This window comes from Pinus tabuliformis, chromosome J (genome assembly GCF_031772625.1).
Source record: "Pinus tabuliformis cultivar Carrire ecotype Pingquan chromosome J, CPIR1, whole genome shotgun sequence".
Taxonomy (NCBI): domain Eukaryota; kingdom Viridiplantae; phylum Streptophyta; class Pinopsida; order Pinales; family Pinaceae; genus Pinus; species Pinus tabuliformis.
The window spans coordinates 27,616,410-27,636,683 of record NC_142295.1 but is presented as its reverse complement, the minus strand read 5'-3'; the positions used below and the strand labels follow the sequence as shown (position 1 = coordinate 27,636,683).

General features: G+C 40.9%; 1 protein-coding gene across 8 annotated transcripts in view; it reads right to left on the bottom strand.

Annotated features, from left to right (window-relative positions):
- LOC149225260 (receptor-like serine/threonine-protein kinase ALE2) overlaps positions 1 to 20,274 on the bottom strand; it is a 390,048-nt gene that overhangs the window by 234,074 nt on the left and 135,700 nt on the right. For all 8 annotated transcript variants that reach the window (XM_089377022.1, XM_089377021.1, XM_089377023.1 and 5 more), the window contains one exon: positions 188 to 259. In XM_089377022.1, coding sequence (XP_089233148.1) covers positions 188 to 259 — 72 coding nt within the window. The remainder of the gene's footprint in view (positions 1 to 187; positions 260 to 20,274) is intronic.

Genomic DNA, 20,274 nt, shown 5'->3' with positions numbered 1-20,274 from the left:
CCTTTAAGAAGAGTAATTTTTTGAGGATATCATAATAAATGCCAACACATTGCCCTCTCATGCATATGTTCATATACTGAAAATGCAGATTTGTTTAGATTTTATAGTCAACCTGGCAAGTAAGAAATGAAAATACTCGGAAACATGATTCATGGAGTTGTTTTCTAACTCTAGGTGCATTACATACAGTTCTTGAAGATGACGAAGCTGAGAAAATCCTTTTGGAATATGACCTTGAAGTTGCATATGTGATAAATGTCTGCATAAAACAAATAGACACATGTTAATGACTGAGTGGACAAGGAGAAATAGGAGAAATTTGTAAAGTCATAATGAAATACACCCCTGAAAAAGAAACAAACCACAATCCAATGTATGTCAAACCCAAGTAAACAGGACAATCAAGAAGGAAAGGACCCTCGGATGAGATTTCACTTTTCCCTTTTTGTGTTACACAAATGTTGAGAGCTACACAAAACCATCAATAACACTGAGAAGGCAAGAATTCTAAGAAAGACTAGAGAATGCAAGCTTAACTTATAAGTGAAACAAAAAAATGAAACTTCTAAAGGTAACAGATAGAAACATAAATATGCAACAAACAAATTCCTATAGCATTATAGGATATATCAACAAAGAAGCAGTGTCCTATAATTTATTAAACATCTAATACAATTGTTAACCACAAGTATCATACACATCTTCAATCTAAACTTGAGCTGTTTTGCACAAATATTTACATGCCCATCTTGTATTTTCAGCTACAAATTTGATATTATTGCAAGTATAATTGTAACTTCCATTTTCCATCCTGTCTATTATGTCCTTGTGATGGCCTTTCATATAACTTGAAGAAGAAAAATAAGATAAAACATCTCATATTCTAGTTATGAAGAACATCCTTCAATGTTTTCTTACCTTAGTCATGTTGACCACACTTTGTCAACAGTCCATCAAGCAGAGTACAGCGCAACAGATCATTTTTTTTCCAAATCAATGTTATTATTCAGCTTCAGATTATGTCATTGTAAACCCAGTTTTTGAAAAGTTTATTGTAAATGATGCTAATATGACCATTGAGTCATGTAATTGCACCTAGGTAAGCCTATGAATTTTGTCAAAGGATTTCATTCTAAGAAGTTTTTTAACCTCCCCAAATTAGGTGTCTTGTAAACACGAATAAACAGTAGAGTTTTTCTTCCAACTATATCCCTAAAGCTAGGACAGAATTTTGTGGCAATATCTTGGGTGAGTCCTAGTGTTTATCAAGTCTATGTAAAAGTGTGTTTAGGAATAATTCTAGTGCATTGTCCCTCATAATTAAATACCATGGATATATTATTTTATTATAAGCACACTTGGTTTCATACTAGATCATATTGTGTCACAGAATTGGGTAATATCTTGAGGGTTTGGTCTAAATGTGTATTTCCCCTTCTAAGGGTTGAATTAAATTGTAATATCTTGATGTAAAAATTATTTTAGTACATGGTTACTCATAATTAGACACCATGGCTAAAATATTTGAGAAGGTGGGGGAATCATTAATCCCCTCTAGAGTCAATTAATTAATTTTTCTAGCAAAATTAAATATAAAATCCTAAGCCAGAAAATTAATTAATTTGAGTCAAAAATAATTTTAGAGAAATTAAATTCTCTCCAAGTGGAAAATAATCAAAAATTCGTGAGTCAAAAAGAAATTAATTTTTGAAGGTCCTCCACCAAGGGAAAAATGGATATTTTAAGAAAATTTGACCCCTTGGACCTTGCTGGTTAAGTCAAAGTCAAATTTTTGAAGAAACAAATCCAAAATATTAATTTTTTGATTAATAAAAAACGGTTTTCAAGATAAATTCGAATTTTTTCCTCAAAAAGTAGGAATTCAATGGTGGAGATTAAAAGAAGATCAAGTTATTTTTGACAAATGAGATTATTTTGACGACGATCAAACCAACGAGCCATTATTTCCACTTGGAGGGGTTTATTTCTCTCTCATTCTCTATATAATGAAGCTATGGAGCTCCTATGAAGTACCTTTGGATAATCTCTGGATGATGTAATTTTCTAACACGTGTGTTGAGCCTTGCTCTGTGGTAATTATTTTTCTCATAATAGGAAGACTTTGTGGTTTCAGTTCATGGTGTTCTTCTATCTGTTGATTTATGGTATGTGCTAGTTTATTTGTTTATGCCCTAAATTGTGCCAAATATTGCAATTGTTATTTCCTTTATCGGTGATAAGAACATTCTATTGGTATGAGTTATCTTAGATTCACTATATGATCTAACAATTATCTTTAAGATTGAATAGAGATATATAGGTACTCTAGCCCTTGGACTCCAACTTCATAGACTATGGAGAAAGACTGACCTCGTTTGAGTTTTGGGCTTTCATTTGACGAATTATTTTGTAGGAGGGTTTTGGCTAATAATTTTTCGAAATTATTCATCCATAATATTTATTTTAAAAATACTCAAAAATTCTATTTAATCTTGGGCTACAAAGACTTAATTTGCTAATGAGAGCTAATATTTGGATTTTGTAAATATTGTATATTTGTAAATAAATCTAACCCTCATTTCAGTTTTGTAGCATTTGGATTTTTTTTGGAGTTTTTATTCTATTTTTGTACATATTGGGGTTTTGGGAATTTTTCTTCTCATTTGTGCAAGTGAATCCTCAAGTTCACAAAGGAAAATTGAATTTTGTTCAATGAACCAACCTAGGAAGGCAAGATCTAGCCTCTAGCCATCCTCCAAGCTCAACGCACAGGCAAGAAGGAGGGTCGCAGGCCGTAGAAGGTAAGCTTTGGCATTTTCGTGGTGAATTTCGGTGTCTTGGCTAATTCTCTTTGTGATTACAGGGGTCCAATTTTGTTTTGAGGCCTCCAAAGCCTAGCCGAGCCCTCCATTGCCCTTGCCGCAACCTCTTTTTTCCTAATTCTTTGAGCCGCAAGGCTATTTCCTTTGATTGTGAGCCCTAACCCCCAAACCCTTTACGACAACCTTGATTGGGATTTCTCACGCCATCGCAGGCTTCCTAAGGTCCTTTTCCCTAGTGTCGCAGGCCTAAAGGCCTTCCTCCTCCTCTCAGCATGCGTATCTCCTCTTGCCGTGGGCCTAAAGGCCTTCCTCCTCCTCTCAGCATGCTTATCTCCTCTTGTCGTGGACCTAAATAGGCCTTCTCGGCCTTGTCATGGCCTCATTTGGCCTTCTTCCTCTCACCCGTAGGCCTTTAGACCTTGATTTCACTTGTCATGGCCTCTTTCAGCCTTTCTGACCCTCATCGCTGCCCTTCTCCTAGCCTCTGGCCTCATCGTTGCCCTCTTTAGGCCCTAGTCTATCCTTCTTTGCCTCATCTCTGTCATTGATTGGGTAAGCATTGGATTTTTGCCATTAACACTTTGTTTTGCAGGTGTGTCAAGTTGTTTTTGTTTTTGGAGCTAACATTTGTGGTTGCAGGTTGGCAAGCCCATTTGAGAGCTGCTAGAAGACTCACTAAGTCATCAATCAAAGCCATCTGGACCTAGTGGTTTGACCCTCTATCTCTCCACTCTCATCACTGTTGCATCTATAGTTCTGAAGTATATTGTTGACACTGGTATATTCATGACATAAACACACCTAAAACAATCCTAAAGCAATAAACATTGATCTTGTGGTTATATTGGTGCCTTACAAGTGAAAATTGGAGGATTGTGTATTGAATTTCAACGCCTGATATGTCATCTACAGCAGTGATATAAACACCTAGCAGTGGCATAAAGCTAATTAATAAATCATCTCATATCATTGCGAAATCATTTGCATTTTTGGGCTTATTGGTTGGGCTTGCATTGTTTGACATATCTTGTGATTTTTGGTAGGACCACCATACTAATTTGAGGTCTGATATAAGCATTGTAAGGTTTGATCATAAGCATAACAGTGGTATAAAAAGTAAGTGACAGTCATCTTATCTCATTGGGTATTTATTCTTTGCATCTTTTGCATCTTGGGTATGTGTTTTCTCTTACTGCTGTGATCATTTGTCTCTTTGCTGCCTCATATCACTGTTGCATCTCATTCATTGCACTCTTGCATGCATAAGCATTCACTGTTAGCAATCTCATCTAAGTGATAAGATACATTTGCTCTCAATAAGAATATAAAAATTGGATTGAATTGGCATTTTCAACATAAGATTAGCTTGCTGCTCTAACAAGTTTTCTCTTGCTCTCTTAATGTCATTAACATCTAAAGAGTAATATTTGTTGAGCAGTTTCTGATTGCAACCATTTCTACAAGTTATTGGTTATCGAGCTTTGCTCTCTTCCTTTCATTAACATTGAAAATCATTGATACATTGTCTGGCCTAAAGGATTACTAGCATTTTTATGACATTGCTTTCTAAAGAAATACTTGTGCTTGTCATTGCTATCATATCCTAAAATAATTGGCTATTGGATAAGTAGTTACGTTGCTTTTCATTGCCATAGTGGAATTATCATTTCTTGTGAGTTTACTTGTTGTAATGAGAGCACTAACTTATCGTTTTGCAAGTGAGCATCATATCTAAAATCATAATCTTGTAATATGTCAACTCACTCTTAAACCACTTAATTGATCTCTATATTGTGACAAGAATAATCTAAGTGATCTTAAGAATTGCAAAATTGTTGGTATCTTGTTGAGATATTGGCATTTATCTAATTGGCACATCAACATTGTTAAGAGAAGCATTGGACTTCTGCATTTTACATTTGTTGATCAAGTGATTGTCCATTGTGAAATTGCTAACCTTGAATTGCTTTACTCAACATTTTCTGGCATCATCTAATTGGTTCATTGAGCACTACTTTTGGTGAGGATTGTCCTTGTAATTGTTAAGTATCTTCTTTCATTGGTATAAATCGAATATTTTTGGGGATAATGTGTCTTAAAGTAGTTAAAACATTTAACGATCTCACCTAAAGGTAATCACTCATATTGCACTTGCATTCTAGGAGTAGTAGTGCATTTAATAAATCACCTCCAAGCATAAGCTTGGTTGAAAGACGATAGGACCACCTTTCTCATCCAACTTGCGAAACTAGACCCTCACTTGTGGTTAACACAGTGACCTTGCAGTCGTAAGAGCCATAGTGTCTGCAATGCCGGAGGTGTCGCGTCGCATATAGGATAATGTCCATCGTAAGCAGCAACTGTTCATCTGGTAACTTGGTAACTAATTTATATTGTGCAAGTAAATTGACTCCATAAGGCACTGGTCTCTCAAATAATCTAATCTAATCGTGCTAATAATTAAACCTGCTAATCAAATTAACCAAGTTGCTAGGTCATTCAGTTGTGTCTCGTGAGCTTGTCTGTTCTCGACAAGTCTTTCATCTTCACATTTCATAGGGACTACCCCCCATAGCCTGTTGTAGGGAGACAGCTAGAACAGAGAGGGCGGGGATCAGAGTGACAGCCTCCGCCTTGAGTCGATTTCGCATTCACCTATTCAATTTGGGCGACAACAAGTCATACCAAATTGCTTCTAAACAGCACTTATTTTACTACTTCTGATTCAAAGAAACTGTTACAACTCATTTTGCATGAGGCCTACACCAATGAATTTATTTCCCTATTATTGTGATTTTCGTCACAAAGGCAAGTTTACAGGTTGATTTTTGGATGGCCTAAGGGTTGTGATTGCATTTGATGAGACTATTGGTGATGTAGTTATGGATGGCTTGATAATGTTGAAGTTTTGGTGATTGGTTTCCTTTCATGCTAGTGTACTTGGTAATGGAGCCCCTTTAATCATTTGATGGTTTTCATGACACATGTCGATGCATGACTCACTTGCTTGAACACCGCAGCACCTTTGGGATAACCTAACATTACATTGACATCTTCATTTGATCGGCTTCATGACAGTGGATTTCACATTGATTTGGGTGAAATTGATATGGTCTAAGACTAATTGAAGCCTTGGTACAAGAACACCCTAGCTCTCATGAATGTATAGATGGATGGCTAACGATGTGGAGCATGTTTTTATGCTAACTCACAAGATTCACAAACCTGTTCACAAATTTGAACCTAAACATGGTTTTAAACACAAACTTTTATGAAGTTCAGCATGAAGTTCAATTTAACATTCATCATGAGGTAAATTTAGAGAGTTTGTTAAAAGATAAAAAAATGGAACCCATGTGAAAATTCCAAACCGAAAACCTATTGCACCAACTGGAAATTATTCTCCTAATTGTTAATTTAATTTAAGAATTTATTTACTGTTTGCTACAGCAAATACTAAATGAATCACACTGCAATCTACACAAATAAAACTGCAGAAGAATAAAAGCTAGAAGAAATGCTAGCTCACACACATAAAAATAACACAGTTATTTTTGGACAAAAGTCCCCAGAAAAAACCCAACTTGGGAAAATTGGTGCAGCAGCTGAGGGTTTTATTATTAAGCAGCAATGAAATAATCTGAGTACAATCTGGATGTCGAATACTGGCAATCCTGCAGAGAAAATACTGGCAAAAATCTAGTGAGGAAATTTCCTCACCCCATAGGGAAATCTGGGCTCTGACTGCAACTCCAAGTGAGTCGTCCAAACTTCCTCTGTGTTGGCTCTACATCATTCTAGCGCAATCCCTTCTGCGCTCAGTCCGAATCAGCATGTCCTCAAGCCATCTAGTTTGTTGTTGTCTGGGAAAATGTCTCTCCTGGCCCCCAGAACCTCTATCTAGCTTTTGGCACTAAAACTCGGCTTTCCCCAACATAATCGAAACTACCTCTAGAGGGCTACTGCGCTACCCCAACGTCAGCCTCTCTATGGCTCTTCTGCCTCTCTACGAATGTACTCACCGGATCTAGGAATCTTCCTCCGGCTTCACTGTCTTTGCCCCTCTCTCACTACTTCAATCTCTAGCTCTCTCTAGCAATTTATTGTTGCTACTCTGGAAATCGATCTACTCATAAATCAAACTTCTCAAGTGTCTTCTCCATCACCACATCGACCTCCTCTTATAATCCTCTGTTGGAGCACCAACAGCCAAGATTAAAACATAATCGATGGCTAGGATCATCTCTGGATCGATCCGTGTGAATTTCTAGATGATTCTCGCCTTAACTTAATTAATACTAATTAATTAACCATATTCCCTAAGTTTAGACTTAGGAAATATTTAAAAATTGGTTAATAATCTAATTAAGTCATTTCTAGGCGGAATTTCCAGAAACGATTTATGGGTTTTGGAGATCTCATGTATTCTAGCCTCTCCACAAAATTTCAAGGCTAGAACACATCCGATGCTACAAAAACTAACACTCCCTCTTAGCGAGGAATGCGTTCTAGTGCTACGACACCCCTTGTAGCAGCGCCCTGTCTCTGCATCATCTCCTATAACATTGTTGATGTCTGGCCATACTGCCCACCAACCACTGTGCAACTCTGATATATGTTGCATTTGTGTTGTTGCTGACCCTATTGTATTGCTGCCAACACTGCATCTGCGCTGCAACTCCCTCTCATCTGTTGTTGCTGTAACTACAACATCTGCAACTGAAAAGCATCCAAAATACTGAATCAACTGTTCAGTATGATGCATTTGTCTCCCAAGTCTCTGACTACGACTAGCATTTGCACTGTCACTAAAGGATCTGCATTGCAACTGACTCTGCACTGTGCCAACTGCACTGCTATCAACTCTGCACTGCGCTCCCCAACATCTAACTGCTACTAGTCTCTGCAACTATCACTTGATCTCTAACTGCATCAACTACCACTGATCCATCCAGCTACTGAATACAGTGGGCCCCGTAGCAAGGTAATGCTCCATGAGGAGGACACCTCAAGGATCTTGCCCAAATATCTACAACTTTGGGACTCTGATCTACTCGTATTGTTGTTACTACCTCCGTATTGCTGCTACACCTATTGTAATAATGAGTTTGACCTCTCAAATCATGAAGCACTAGCTCCCATAGGCATGCTCCCTCTGAGTCTCGATCTCCCTATGGGAAATCTCTCTACTCCCTCCTGGCAACTCGCATTGTCCTCCTACACTGGAAAATAGATTGCGAAGTTTTGCACTAGGAATCTTCTGCCTGGAACTGCACCTGCATACTGCAACTAGGCAATTCGCAATCACTGAGTCACCGCATCTAGCTCTACAATTGTCTCCCAAGTACTGATTGCAACTAGATTTGCAGTTGTCATCTGAATGACTGGTTGTATCTAGTGACACTGAACCTGCTACTTTGATGCCACTTGATTTGGTTCTGTATATTATTTTGTATAATACTTACATGCTCTTTTACACAAGTTTTGCAACCCATAGTTGGAGTTTTGACACAGATGCCTTGAGAAAAGACTATTTAAGTCTAACTAATTTTCTTGTAGGACCTCTCTAGCATCCAAGATTTATTTCAAGGAGGTCGTGGACACTAAAAGAAGCTGCAAATAAGGATAAGTCGTGAGCCTTTGTGGAGATTGTAATTTTCAGATTTTAGAAAGTCTTCATTGACCCTTGAGGATGCTATTGTTGGAGGGATATTATAGCTATTTCTAGCTCAAAATCTTGTACTAATTCCCTTCATCTTTTGGGCATCCCTCCAAAAGGCTTTAACTCCATTGTAATATCATAATAAAAGACCCATTTTATTGTGGGAGCTTGAGTTTACCCCAAGGCATCCTTTCTCCTCTTTTAGAAGGAGGATTTTGCGTGGGTGGATTAATTTTGCACATTTTCTAACTTTCATTTTTAGTCCATTTTGAATTATTTAAAATTAACACAACCTCACCATCACATTTCAATCTCTAAGTTAAATTCACTTGATGCTTTGGATTTCATTCTTGCTTTCAAGTACAAGTAGATATTTTTGCTTTAGAGCAACTCATTTCTTACATGCAAGTATTTGGAGTAATGTGGCAAGTTTAATTTGGTTGCTTAAAATTTGTTTTCTTTGGGATACAATTGTCTTACTATAGCCTCATTTGTTACCTTTCTCACTTATTTTCCAAGCATATTTTACAAGCAAGCATTCACTTTTCTTTAGCTTCATCTCATTTCATATTTTACAAGAAAGCATTCACTTTTCTTTAGCCTCATCTCATTTCCAATTGCTATAAGTTTATGGTTTGTGGCATTTTCTTGGAGCAATTTACAATTTCATTTGCTTATGAAACTTATGTTTAGGTGTCTTGAACAATTTTGAAGTTATATCATTGTGAGCATCTCCCATTTACTTAAGGCAATTCCTCTTTTGCAAAGCAAACTTACTGGCATCATTTTAATTCATTTACAAGCTAATTTCATTTTCCAATTGAAGTTACATTTGCAATTTACTTTGAGCACTATCTCATTTCCATTATATTGAAGCATTGCAAATCTCTCTTGGGAAAACTTACTTGCATAGCATTTAGGCATTTTAGCATAGTTTGCATTTTAACTCAATTAACCTCCAAGCATAAGCTTGGTTGATAGACATCATAGGGAAAAGACTTTCTTGAAAAATTCTTCCAATTGATATGAAATAAGGTAAAGAGTGTGTGACCCTACAATTATGAAGGTGGCTTGTCCCCTTGTAGGAACGAAGGCACATGCTGGCTAGTAAGACTCAAGGGAAGAGTATCGTTAACAACATCGTCGTGTCCTCAGCCCCTGTTTCTTACAGTCATCCCAGTTTTTACCCTTTGATAGTTCAAGAGGAAGATCTCTAACTTAGAGTAGGCATTTAGCTTAAAATTAACCAAGATAATTGCATCCAAACTTAGCTAAAAGCATTTCATATTAATAAACTTTACCTTTCGAGCTATTTTACTTGCAATCTATTTATATATTTTTCATGATGAAAATGTTTTGAATTAATTCTTTTGTAATATCTCATTTGGGCAAGTACCATATCTTTCATTTTGCAAGTGAAGCTTTAAGTTTATTTCATATTTGCAAGTTATTTTTATTGCTTCTTTACATGCTTTAGAATTTTGAATGGTTATATTTTGAAAGCATTTCTTTAAGAGCAATTTTATATCATCTCTTCTAACATCCATTTGATTGTGTAATATCCCATATCAGGAATATACCCCAAACACAAGCAAACTCCAACCAGAGATGGATTGGGAGGGCATTTACCAGATATGTCGTCTCTAAAAAGAGGACGAGATCTGGAGACTACCTGGGCCTTTCCAGTCTCTGTCTAAGAGTATAATAGAAACACACAAGTGGTATAATAGCTGAGAATGCTCACAGAGATACAAGTAACAATGATACTATATATATCAAATAAACCATAAACACATACATAAGAAATGCAGAGAGAATGCTAAGCCATTTTATTATACTACGTAATAAAATGAGTACAGGAGGTGATCGGAAGATGGCATCTCTACTTGCACAAGGCAAGTGAAGAAATACATTCAGAATAGCAAAGGAATGGCCCCTCTCTGTCCAAGCTACTAGGAAAACTGCTGCGCTATTGCTGCTGCTAGAAATCAAACGAGCATTTGGGACTGCTCCTCTCCTCGGAAAAAGCTAAAACTCTGGAATCAGACTCTACTCAAGAAACCCAGAAAGCTTTCCTGGAATGGCCGACCCCCGAAAATCACCCCCTTGGGGTTCTGCGCAGTTCCTCACTGCTTTGCACTGCCACTAAATAGAACCCTCCGAAACTCAGCCTAGAACTCTACCAAACTCCTCCAATATGCAAGAGTTGATCTCTTGCTCAATCCCTCTGCTCAAATCCTCCACAAACCCTCAATCCAGACTGCTCCCAAAAGAACTGCATCCCTCTCCCAGTGCTACGCAATCCTCCAGAACACTGATAAAACCACTACTAAAATGTTGAAGATGCTGCTGCTGAAATGCCAACAAAAATACCTTGCCCTAGCAAGCACTCGAAGTCCCCCAGGGCTAAGGGTGAGATCTCCGAACGAAAACACTCAATGCACTAAACAGTGCTGCAGACTAGCTAAACAGCGAGCGTGCTCGAAGCCAAAATGACTCTCACAAATGCACATAACCGAATGATCCAAAATGAGGGGGCTCCTCTCTATTTTATAGCCTCTGCCTCTCACAATCCCTAGGCTCACCTCCTCCTGCGTGATTCCCCTCTTGCCATGTGTGCTTCCCTCCTGCGCAGTCCCTCCATGTGTCTGCGTGGGCCCCATTTTTGCGTCCCCCTTTGGCCCCCTTGGCTCCTCCTTGAGTCACAACGTTGTGCTATTAGGAAGTGACTTTTTATTCTTAAAGTGAGTTATGTCCCCTGTCCTCACTTTTTTTATTTATAAATAACTATAGAAGGCAAAAATTGGGCAAAGTCGAATATTCCAATTAGCCATGGCTAATTAGGAATATTACAGTCTCCCCGACAAAATGTTGCTTGTCCTCAAGCAACTGAAATGATGGATGCTGCAAGATCTTCTCACTCTCCCAAGTGGCATCCTCATCCAGCAAATTCTTCCACCTCACCAAGAATTCCTGGACCGTCCTGCTCCGCAGCTGCCTCTCCCTGGTATCAATGATAGCCTCCGGCTGCAATACCAAATGCCCCTCGTCATCCATGGGTGGTAGCTCATCTGTCACTATCACCTGCTGCCCCAATGCCTTTTTCAGGCATGATACATGGAAAACGTTATGAATCTTGCTGCCTTGGGGCAGCTCCAACTCATATGCAACCTGTCCAACCCTGTGTATCACCCTGTGCGGCCCATAAAAGCGAGGCTTAAGCTTCTCAGCCCCCTTCTGTTTTAGTGACGATTGTCGATATGACTGTAATCGTAGGTAGACCATGTCCCCTACCTCGAACTGTCTCTCCACCCGACCCCTGTCGGCATACAGCTTCTGCTAGTTCTGTGCTATAGCCATGTTATCCTTGAGAGCTCGGAGAATATCCTGACTCTCTTGGATCCATATCTTGGCTCTGGGAGCCTTACTATCACCAAACATCACGTCAGCAAAAGATAAAGGATGATACCCATATCAAGCATAGAATGGTGACATACCAATGGACATGTGATGTGAAGTATTGTAGCAGTACTCCCCTAGATAAAACCACCTCAACCATGCTCGCTGCTGCCCACTGACATAGTTACGCAAGTAACCCTCTAGCCACTTGTTAACTATCTCTGTCTGCCCATCCGTCTGTGGGTGATAACTAGTACTCGGTGTCAACTCCATCCCCACCAACCAGAAAAGCTCCTGCCAAAACCGGCCCATAAAACAACTGTCCCTATCACTGACGATGGTCTTAGGAAGACCATGTAGCCTGAAGATCTCCTTGAAGAACAGCTCGGCCACATGTGCTGCTGTGTAGTGTGCAAATATGGCAAAGAAATGCGCATACCTTGTCAGTCGGTCAACAATGACAAAGATACAATCCTTGCCCTGTACTGTGGGCAATCCTGTGATGAAGTCCATCGAAATGCTCTCCCATTTTCCCTTCGGAATGGGTAGTGGCTGTGATAAACCTGTGGGATGGCTCATCTCTCCCTTGTTTTGCTGGCAAACATCGCACTCCCTGATATGCCGGAGTACGTCCTCCTTGAGGCCCTTCCAGGAGAACCTCTCTCTAATGGCCCTGTAGGTTTTGGTAAACCCCCGATGGCCTGCCAATGGTGAATCACGTGATGCCTGGAGTATCTTCTTCTTGAGTTGAGACCCCTCAGTCAAGAAGATCCGATCCCTGTAAAAGATGATCTCATCGATCACCCTAAACCTGTCATCTGCCACCTGTCCATCCAAAATCTCACATGCAAACCTATCTTTGGAGTACTCTACTAAGAGTCAAGCCCTCCAGTCTGTATCCAAGCTCATAAGAGACAACGTGGCTGGTCTACGTGAAAGGGCATCTGCTACCACGTTGTTCTTACCCTTGACATACTCAATGTCAAAGTCCTATGCTTGGATCTTACTGATCCACTTCTGCTGCCTCTCCTGCAACTGCTTCTGCTCCAAAAAGAACTTGAGGCTATTGTGATCAGTCCTCACCCTGAACCTGTTCCCCACCAAATACTGCCGGTACTTAGCCAATGCATGCATGATGGCCTGCATCTCCTTGTCGTATATAGAATACAAACTCTTGTGCAGAAGGAGCTTCCGGTTCTCAAAGGCTATAGGGTGACCTCCCTGCATCAATATTGCGTCGATCCCCTCTCCCGACGCATCACATTCCAAAACAAATGGCTGCGTAAAATCTGGCAATGCACGCATTGGGCAGCTGCTCATAACCTCCTTGAGCTTGTTAAAGGCTCGCTGCGTTGTATCCGACCAACTGAATGCCCCCTTCCTCGTCAAATCTGTCAGGGGTGCAACAAGCTGTGAGAAACCTTTGACGAACTTCCGGTAGTAAGTACAAATGCCAATGAATCCTCTAAGTTCCGTCACATTTCTCGACTCCGGCCAATCTCTAATGGCCCTAATCTTCTCCTCGTGGACCCTCACTCCATCCACTCCAATGATGTGTCCCAAGTATAACATCTCCGTCAACCCGAACTCACATTTGGAGAGCTTGGCATAGAACTGCTGCTCCTCCAAGATGCATAATACTGTCTCAATACGCTGGAGATGCTCCTCCCACGTCCTGCTGTAAATGAGTATATCATCAAAGAACACCAACACAAACTTCCTCAGGTGACTACGGAAGATGTGATTCATGCAAGACTGGAATGTAGCTAGGGCGTTGGTTAGCCCGAAGGGCATCACCAAAAACTCAAAGTGCCCATAATGACATCTGAAGGCGATCTTGGGAATGTCCTGCTCCCTCACGCAAATCTAATGGTACCTTAATCTCAAATCAATCTTTGAGAAGAACCGTGCTCCTCTCAACTCATCGATCCTGGGTATGGGGTACCTGTTCTTCAGTGTCCTCTTGTTCAGGGCCCAGTAGTCAATGCACATCCTCAATGTACCGTCCTTCTTCTTCACCAACACCACAGAAGAAGCAAAAGGACTCGTGCTCGTTCGGATGTTCCCAAGAGCCAGCAACTCCTGAATGGCCCACTCTATCTCGTCCTGATAGGCCTTGGGATGCCTATAGGGGGTGGTGATCACTGCCTGGATGCCCTACTCAAGCTCGATAGTGTGCTCAAACCCCCAATCCGGTGGCTCTCCTGGTGGAATCTCTCCAAACACTATGGCATACCGATCAAGGATGGACTGGATCTCTGGATGTACCGTCTGCCCTATAGTCCCTGCCTCTAATGCACGCAGCTCCATTGCCCACTCTATGTCTCCCTTCCGGAAGACTGCCTCCATCCGATGAGCTGACACAGTCTGAGGTGGATATGTGTGCTGTCCCCGTATCTTCTCATGCCTCCCTGTCTTCTCATCATCCCACTCCATCTCTAGGGTCTTCCAATCCGTCGTGACCTTCCCTAGAGTAATAAGCCACTGAACACCCAGTATCATGTTGGTGTCCGGAATATCGACCACGAAAAAGTGGTCAGTCAATGTGTAGGTGCCCATCGTCACTGAAAGCTCTGGGACATAACGAGCACACGTCATGGTCTGATCTCCTGGGACCAATACTGACAACCCCTCGAAGCTCTCTATCTGAATACCTCTTCGCTCAACCATCTGTGCATCGATGAAGTTGTGGGTTGCCCCACTGTCAACCAAAACTGATACGCGCTAGCCATGTACTATCCCTTGTATGCATAGCATCAAATACTTGGGAACTCCTCGCAACGCTACAAGGGCCCCTCCGGTGGGTGCAAAATATGCACCACCTGCTGCTGATGGTGGAGGTGGCAAAGGTCCCTGTATGGCATGGCTATCTCCTGCCTCCACATCCTCCTCGTCATCCTCTTCTCCACTGCTCTCGGAGAAGACCTCAATGAAATGTGCCTTGCCAGCAGCACATCTATGCCCTAGTGCCCATGGCTCCTGACATGTGAAGCACAACCGCTTCTTCTTCAGCTCCCTCTTGACATCATCGTCAATCTGCACTCATCCTGGATTCCCCTTTCGAGGTGGAATCCTCACATCCTTCCCCTTACACTGGAAAGTCTGTCTCTGGGGGTAAGGTGTCCGGGTCCTGGGTAAGACATCCTATAGGTCCCGGGTCCTGCTGATAGCATCCTGAAGGGTGGTCGGTCTAGCGGATCTGACTAGACCCTGAAGTGGCTCTGCTAACCCCTTAACATACATATAGATCCTCCGTGCCATGGATAGATCTGGCACCATCACTGAGACCCTCAAGAAATCTGCAATGTAGGTCTTTGGGCTCCCTGTCTGTTTGAGCCTTGTCAGCTCAACAAAATGCTGCTCTGGATCCCTCCGATCAAATTGCTCCATCAATCTCCTGGTAAACTCAACATATGTCGTCATTGTACAGTGCTCGAGTGTCACCATCCCATGAAACCACCAATCCTTGATGGCCTCTGTCTCCGACATCTGGTTAAGCTGGAAATAAATGTCCAGCTTCTCCACCCAAGACCTTGCCAAACTGTATGAGGAGCCATCAAACATAGGCAAGTGGAATCTACTCACTGCACGGTGGGTGTCACCATCATGATAATGTCGGTACCCTCTGTGATGGTCGCGGGGTCTACTATCTCGCTGGAGCTTAACAAAATCACGGAATGAGAGGGCTTCCCTGAACTCCTACCCATAGGCCTGGTACTCTGCGAAATAATCGCCGATATGTCCGAGCTCTACCTCCTGCTGGGCTACGGCCCCCGTGTCTACTCCTAAGAAAGTGGGCATGGCAGAGCGTGTAGGGGCATGTGAGGCCACCTGCTGCGCAGTATCACGCTGCTCTGGCAAGTGATGGGATGCACCTGATCCCTCACCAATCTGAAAAACTCGTGGGCTCTCACGCTGTTTGGCCTCTACTACCGTGAATCTCTGCCCCATCACCTCAATCTGCCTCGATAGATCCTGCACTGATTTGAGGAGCACATCGGCAAATCTCTTCCCGTCCTTGTCGGCTATCTGTTCTGCGTCCACTACTAGCTATCTCTGTTCTGCATCTACCACAAGCTCCACCTGTTCTGTGTCCACCACAGGCTCCACCTGTTCTGTGTCCACCACAGGAACACAGTCTCCCTCCCCGTAGGTATTCTCCAACCTACATCCAATGTCTCTGTCCCTCCTACCTCTATAACAAATGTAGGGTTTTTCCCCTGGTGTCATAGATTGCTAGCTCCACAGGCTGAGCCAAATCTATGCTCCGCTACCACTGTAATATCCCATATCAAGAATATACCCCAAACACAAGCAAACTCCAACCAGAGATGGACTGGGAAGGCATTTACCAGATATGTTGCATTTAAAAAGAGGACGAGATCCGGAGGCTACCTGGCCCTTTCCAGACTCTGTCTAAGAGTATAATAGAAACTCACAAGTGGTATAATAGCCGAGAATGCTCACAGAGATACAAGTAACAATGATACTATATATATCAAATAAACCATAAACACATACACAAGAAATGCAGAGAGAATGCTAAGCCATTTTATTATACTGAGTAATAAAATGAGTACAGGAGGTGATCAGGAAGATGGCATCTCTACTTGCACAAGGCAAGTGAAGAAATACACTCAGAATAGCAAAGGAATGGCCCCTCTCTGTCCAAATTGCTAGGAAAACTATTGCGCTACTGATGCTGCTAGAAATCAAACGAGGATTTGGGACTGCTCCCCTCCTCAGAAAAAGCTGAAACTCTGGAATCAGACTCTACTCAAGAAACCCAGAAAAACCCAAAAAGCTTTCCTGGAATGGCCGACCCCCGAAAATCACCCCCTTGGGGTTCTGCACAGTTCCTCACTGCTCTGCGCTGCCACTGAATAGAACCCTCCGAAACTCAGCCCAGAACTCTGCCAAACTCCTCCAATATGCAAGAGCTGATCTCTTGCTCAATCCCTCGGCTCAAATCCTCCACAAACCCTCAATCCAGACTGCTCCCAAAAAGAACTGCATCCCTCTCCTAGTGCTGCGCAGTCCTCCAGAACACTGATAAAACCACTACTGAAATGCTGAAGATACTACTGCTGAAATGCCAACGAAAATACCTTGCTCAAGCAGGCACTCGAAGTCCCAACAGAAACACTCAATGCACTAAACAGTGTTGCAGACTAGCTAAACAGCCAGCGTGCTCTAAGCCAAAACGACTCTCACAAATGCACATAACCGAATGATCCAAAATGAGGGGGCTCCTCTCTATTTTATAGCCTCTGCCTCTCACAATCCCTAGGCTCACCTCCTCCTGCGTGATTCCCCTCTTGCCATGTGTTCTTCCCTCCTGCGCAGTCCCTCCATGTGTCTACGTGGGCCCCATTTTTGCGTCCCCCTTTGGCCCCCTGGCTCCTCCTTAAGTCACAACGTTGTGCTACTAGAAAGTGACTTTTTATTCTTAAAGTGAGTTATGTCCCTTGTCCTCACTTTTTTTATTTATAAATAACTATAGAAGGCAAAAATTGGGCAAAATCGAATATTCCAATTAGCCATGGCTAATTAGGAATATTACAGATTGACAAGGTTACTTGTGTTTCACTTTGAAACATTTCATTTCTAGAGCAAACATTATTTATTTTGAAGCAATATTTAAGGCACTGGTTTTATATGCTCATCTTTTATTTGTGTTGATGGTTACTGAAGTATATTTCATTTCATATTACTCATCATAATTTCTCATAATCTCAAATAATCCAAATTGATCTTAACATCTCTTAGAAACCTCACATCACCTTTTAACTTAGATTTTCATTTAGGGACCACGCCCCCTTAGCTTATCTAGGAGAGAGCTTAAACAGAAAGAGCTGGGAATAGGTGACAACCCCATCTCTTAATTTTGCCACCAACCACACATTGTGGGGTTAAGCGATTTTCTCACTAACTTAGGTGTGTGTGTAATGCGGCAACATTCTTTTGGCGTAGTTGTCGGGAACAAGTCCTCTTGTACCTGGAAATCGACTAATTTTAGGTTTTGGCATTTTGGACTTTTAGGGTTAGATTCTTGCTCAAGTGGCGACTCCACTTAATTCAAATTATGCAAGATTTTCTATTAGGAGGCATCCAAGTGGTCTAGTTAGCCCCACTCTTGAGCTTGAAAGGGTTTTTAGAGAGAGGTTAAAGAGACTCTCTCATAGTAGACTTCTTGCTAATCTTGGGCAAGAGGTTATTTCTGATATCCATTTGCATTTTTAGGAACAATTAGAGCCAAGCATCATGAATGATCTTTTTGCTCCTTGTAATTTTACTAACATAAATGGTTATCCTCACAATATCCCTGACAAGGCTATTGAAAATTTGTCTTAATTTCAAGGTAACAATACCATTAGTGTTGGATCACATGTTAAGAATTTCAATGTCTGCATTTTCAAGTGGTGTAACACTACTAACCAAGAGGATGTGAAGATGAGGCTTTTTGTCCTTTCTTTAGAAGAGGATGTTCTTGATTGGTTCATGGAGTAACCTGCTAACTCTTATGACTCCTTGCAAGCTATCGTCAATGCTTTTATAGGAAAAATTGAAGAGAAGAAAGAGAATAGGCACTTGAACAATGCTATTAGCAATATGAAGAGGAATGAGAATGAAACCGTGGAGGAATTTAATAAGAGATTTAATGATTTGGTGAAAAGCATGCCTGCTATTATTAAACCTTTTGACGAGCTTCTATTGTGCTCATATTTGGATGCTTTTTGTGTTGACACTGCATATGAGTTAAGAAGAAAAGAGCCTACAAATTTGGGTGCAGCTCAAACTGAAGCCTTAAAGATGGAAAAGGCTAGGCATGAATCAGGAAAGTTTGAAATTCCTGGTTTTAATAGAGGGCCATCAAAGTCTCATGACTCCAAAAGGAAGGCCAAGGAAAAAAACGCACATGATCCTATCAAAGAATTAACCCAATTAATCAAGAGCATGGAAGCAAATCACACTAAAGAAATGCAAGCCATGCAAAATAGGCTGATGGTCATGGAAAGATCACAAGTGCAAAGATTCCAACCTAGGCCAAATGATAGATGGAAAAAGAATAAAGGCCCTCCTCAAGATTATATGCTTCAAAATCCATTACAGTCCACCAACATGGTAGATCAGATTCCCCCTTTTTGTAAGCCATGTAATGAGTTCATGAGGAGGCCACATGCCCATATGTAAAGAGAATTATGGAAGCTAGCATGTTGGGAGATGAACATGTAGGAATAAGTGGTCAATTCAATATGTTCTTCATGGAAGATCAAGTATAAGCCACTGAAATAAATCAAGAGATTGACCATAGGCCTAATAATCTTGGGATTGACAATATGATTGCAAATTTTGACAAAGTGACTAAGATTTTTGGGGAAAAGCCTACATCTGGATAGATTCTTGCTATAGATTCTTGCTATAGAAAAACACAAAAGGATGACTTATCAGAGAAGAGATATTCAAAACCGAAATAATCACATAAATTTTTTTCCTCCTGCTTCAGAATTAAATTTTGACTTGGGCAATTGGATGAATAAGGCAAAGGTTTCTATCCCAATGACAGAGTTTTTAAAGATACCATCTCAAAGGGCCAAGTTACTAAGTTCCATTAAAGTTACTCAAAGAAGAAACGCCTAGTGATGAACCAAAGACAAAGAAATTATATTGAAAAGAATGCACTGTTATGTGGGGAACGAAGATCATCAACCACTTTATGTTTCTTTGATAGTGAATGATCGTCTTTTACACAACTACATGCTTGATTCAGGGGCTTCATCGAATTTCATGACCAAGAAAGTCATGGAGCAACTGAATTTAAGGGTATCTAGGCCCTATCACAACATATGTTCAGTGGATGCTAAAAGAATTGAAGTGTTTGGGATAATTAAAGATTTACAGGTTTTCCTAGTTGCATACCCAGACAGAATAATGACTATGGATATTGTTGTGATAGATGTGCCCGATTCATGGGGAATGCTCCTATTAAATAAATGGGCATCAAATTTAGGTGGTAGCCTTAAGATGGACCTATCATATGCCACAATCCCCATACCGGACAATACATTTGTCAAACTTGATCAGCAATTAGAGAAAAGATATCATGTTGAGGATCCAAGGAAACCCAACAATGAAATTATCTATGGGTCATACAAGCTAGGAAGTGATGAAGTGTTGACAAATTTTCTTCCCCCCAACAGAGCAGATTCAAAATGAAAAATTTAGGCATAAAACCAAAAGCTTGGGTATTTTAAATATTCTATCAGAGCATTTTCAAGATAAGGCAAAACGATTGACAGTAATCGCATCATCATTACCATCGCAACTAACCAAGAAGAAAAGAAAAAAGACATAAAAAATGAATCACCATTTTTTAGCACGATCAAGCCT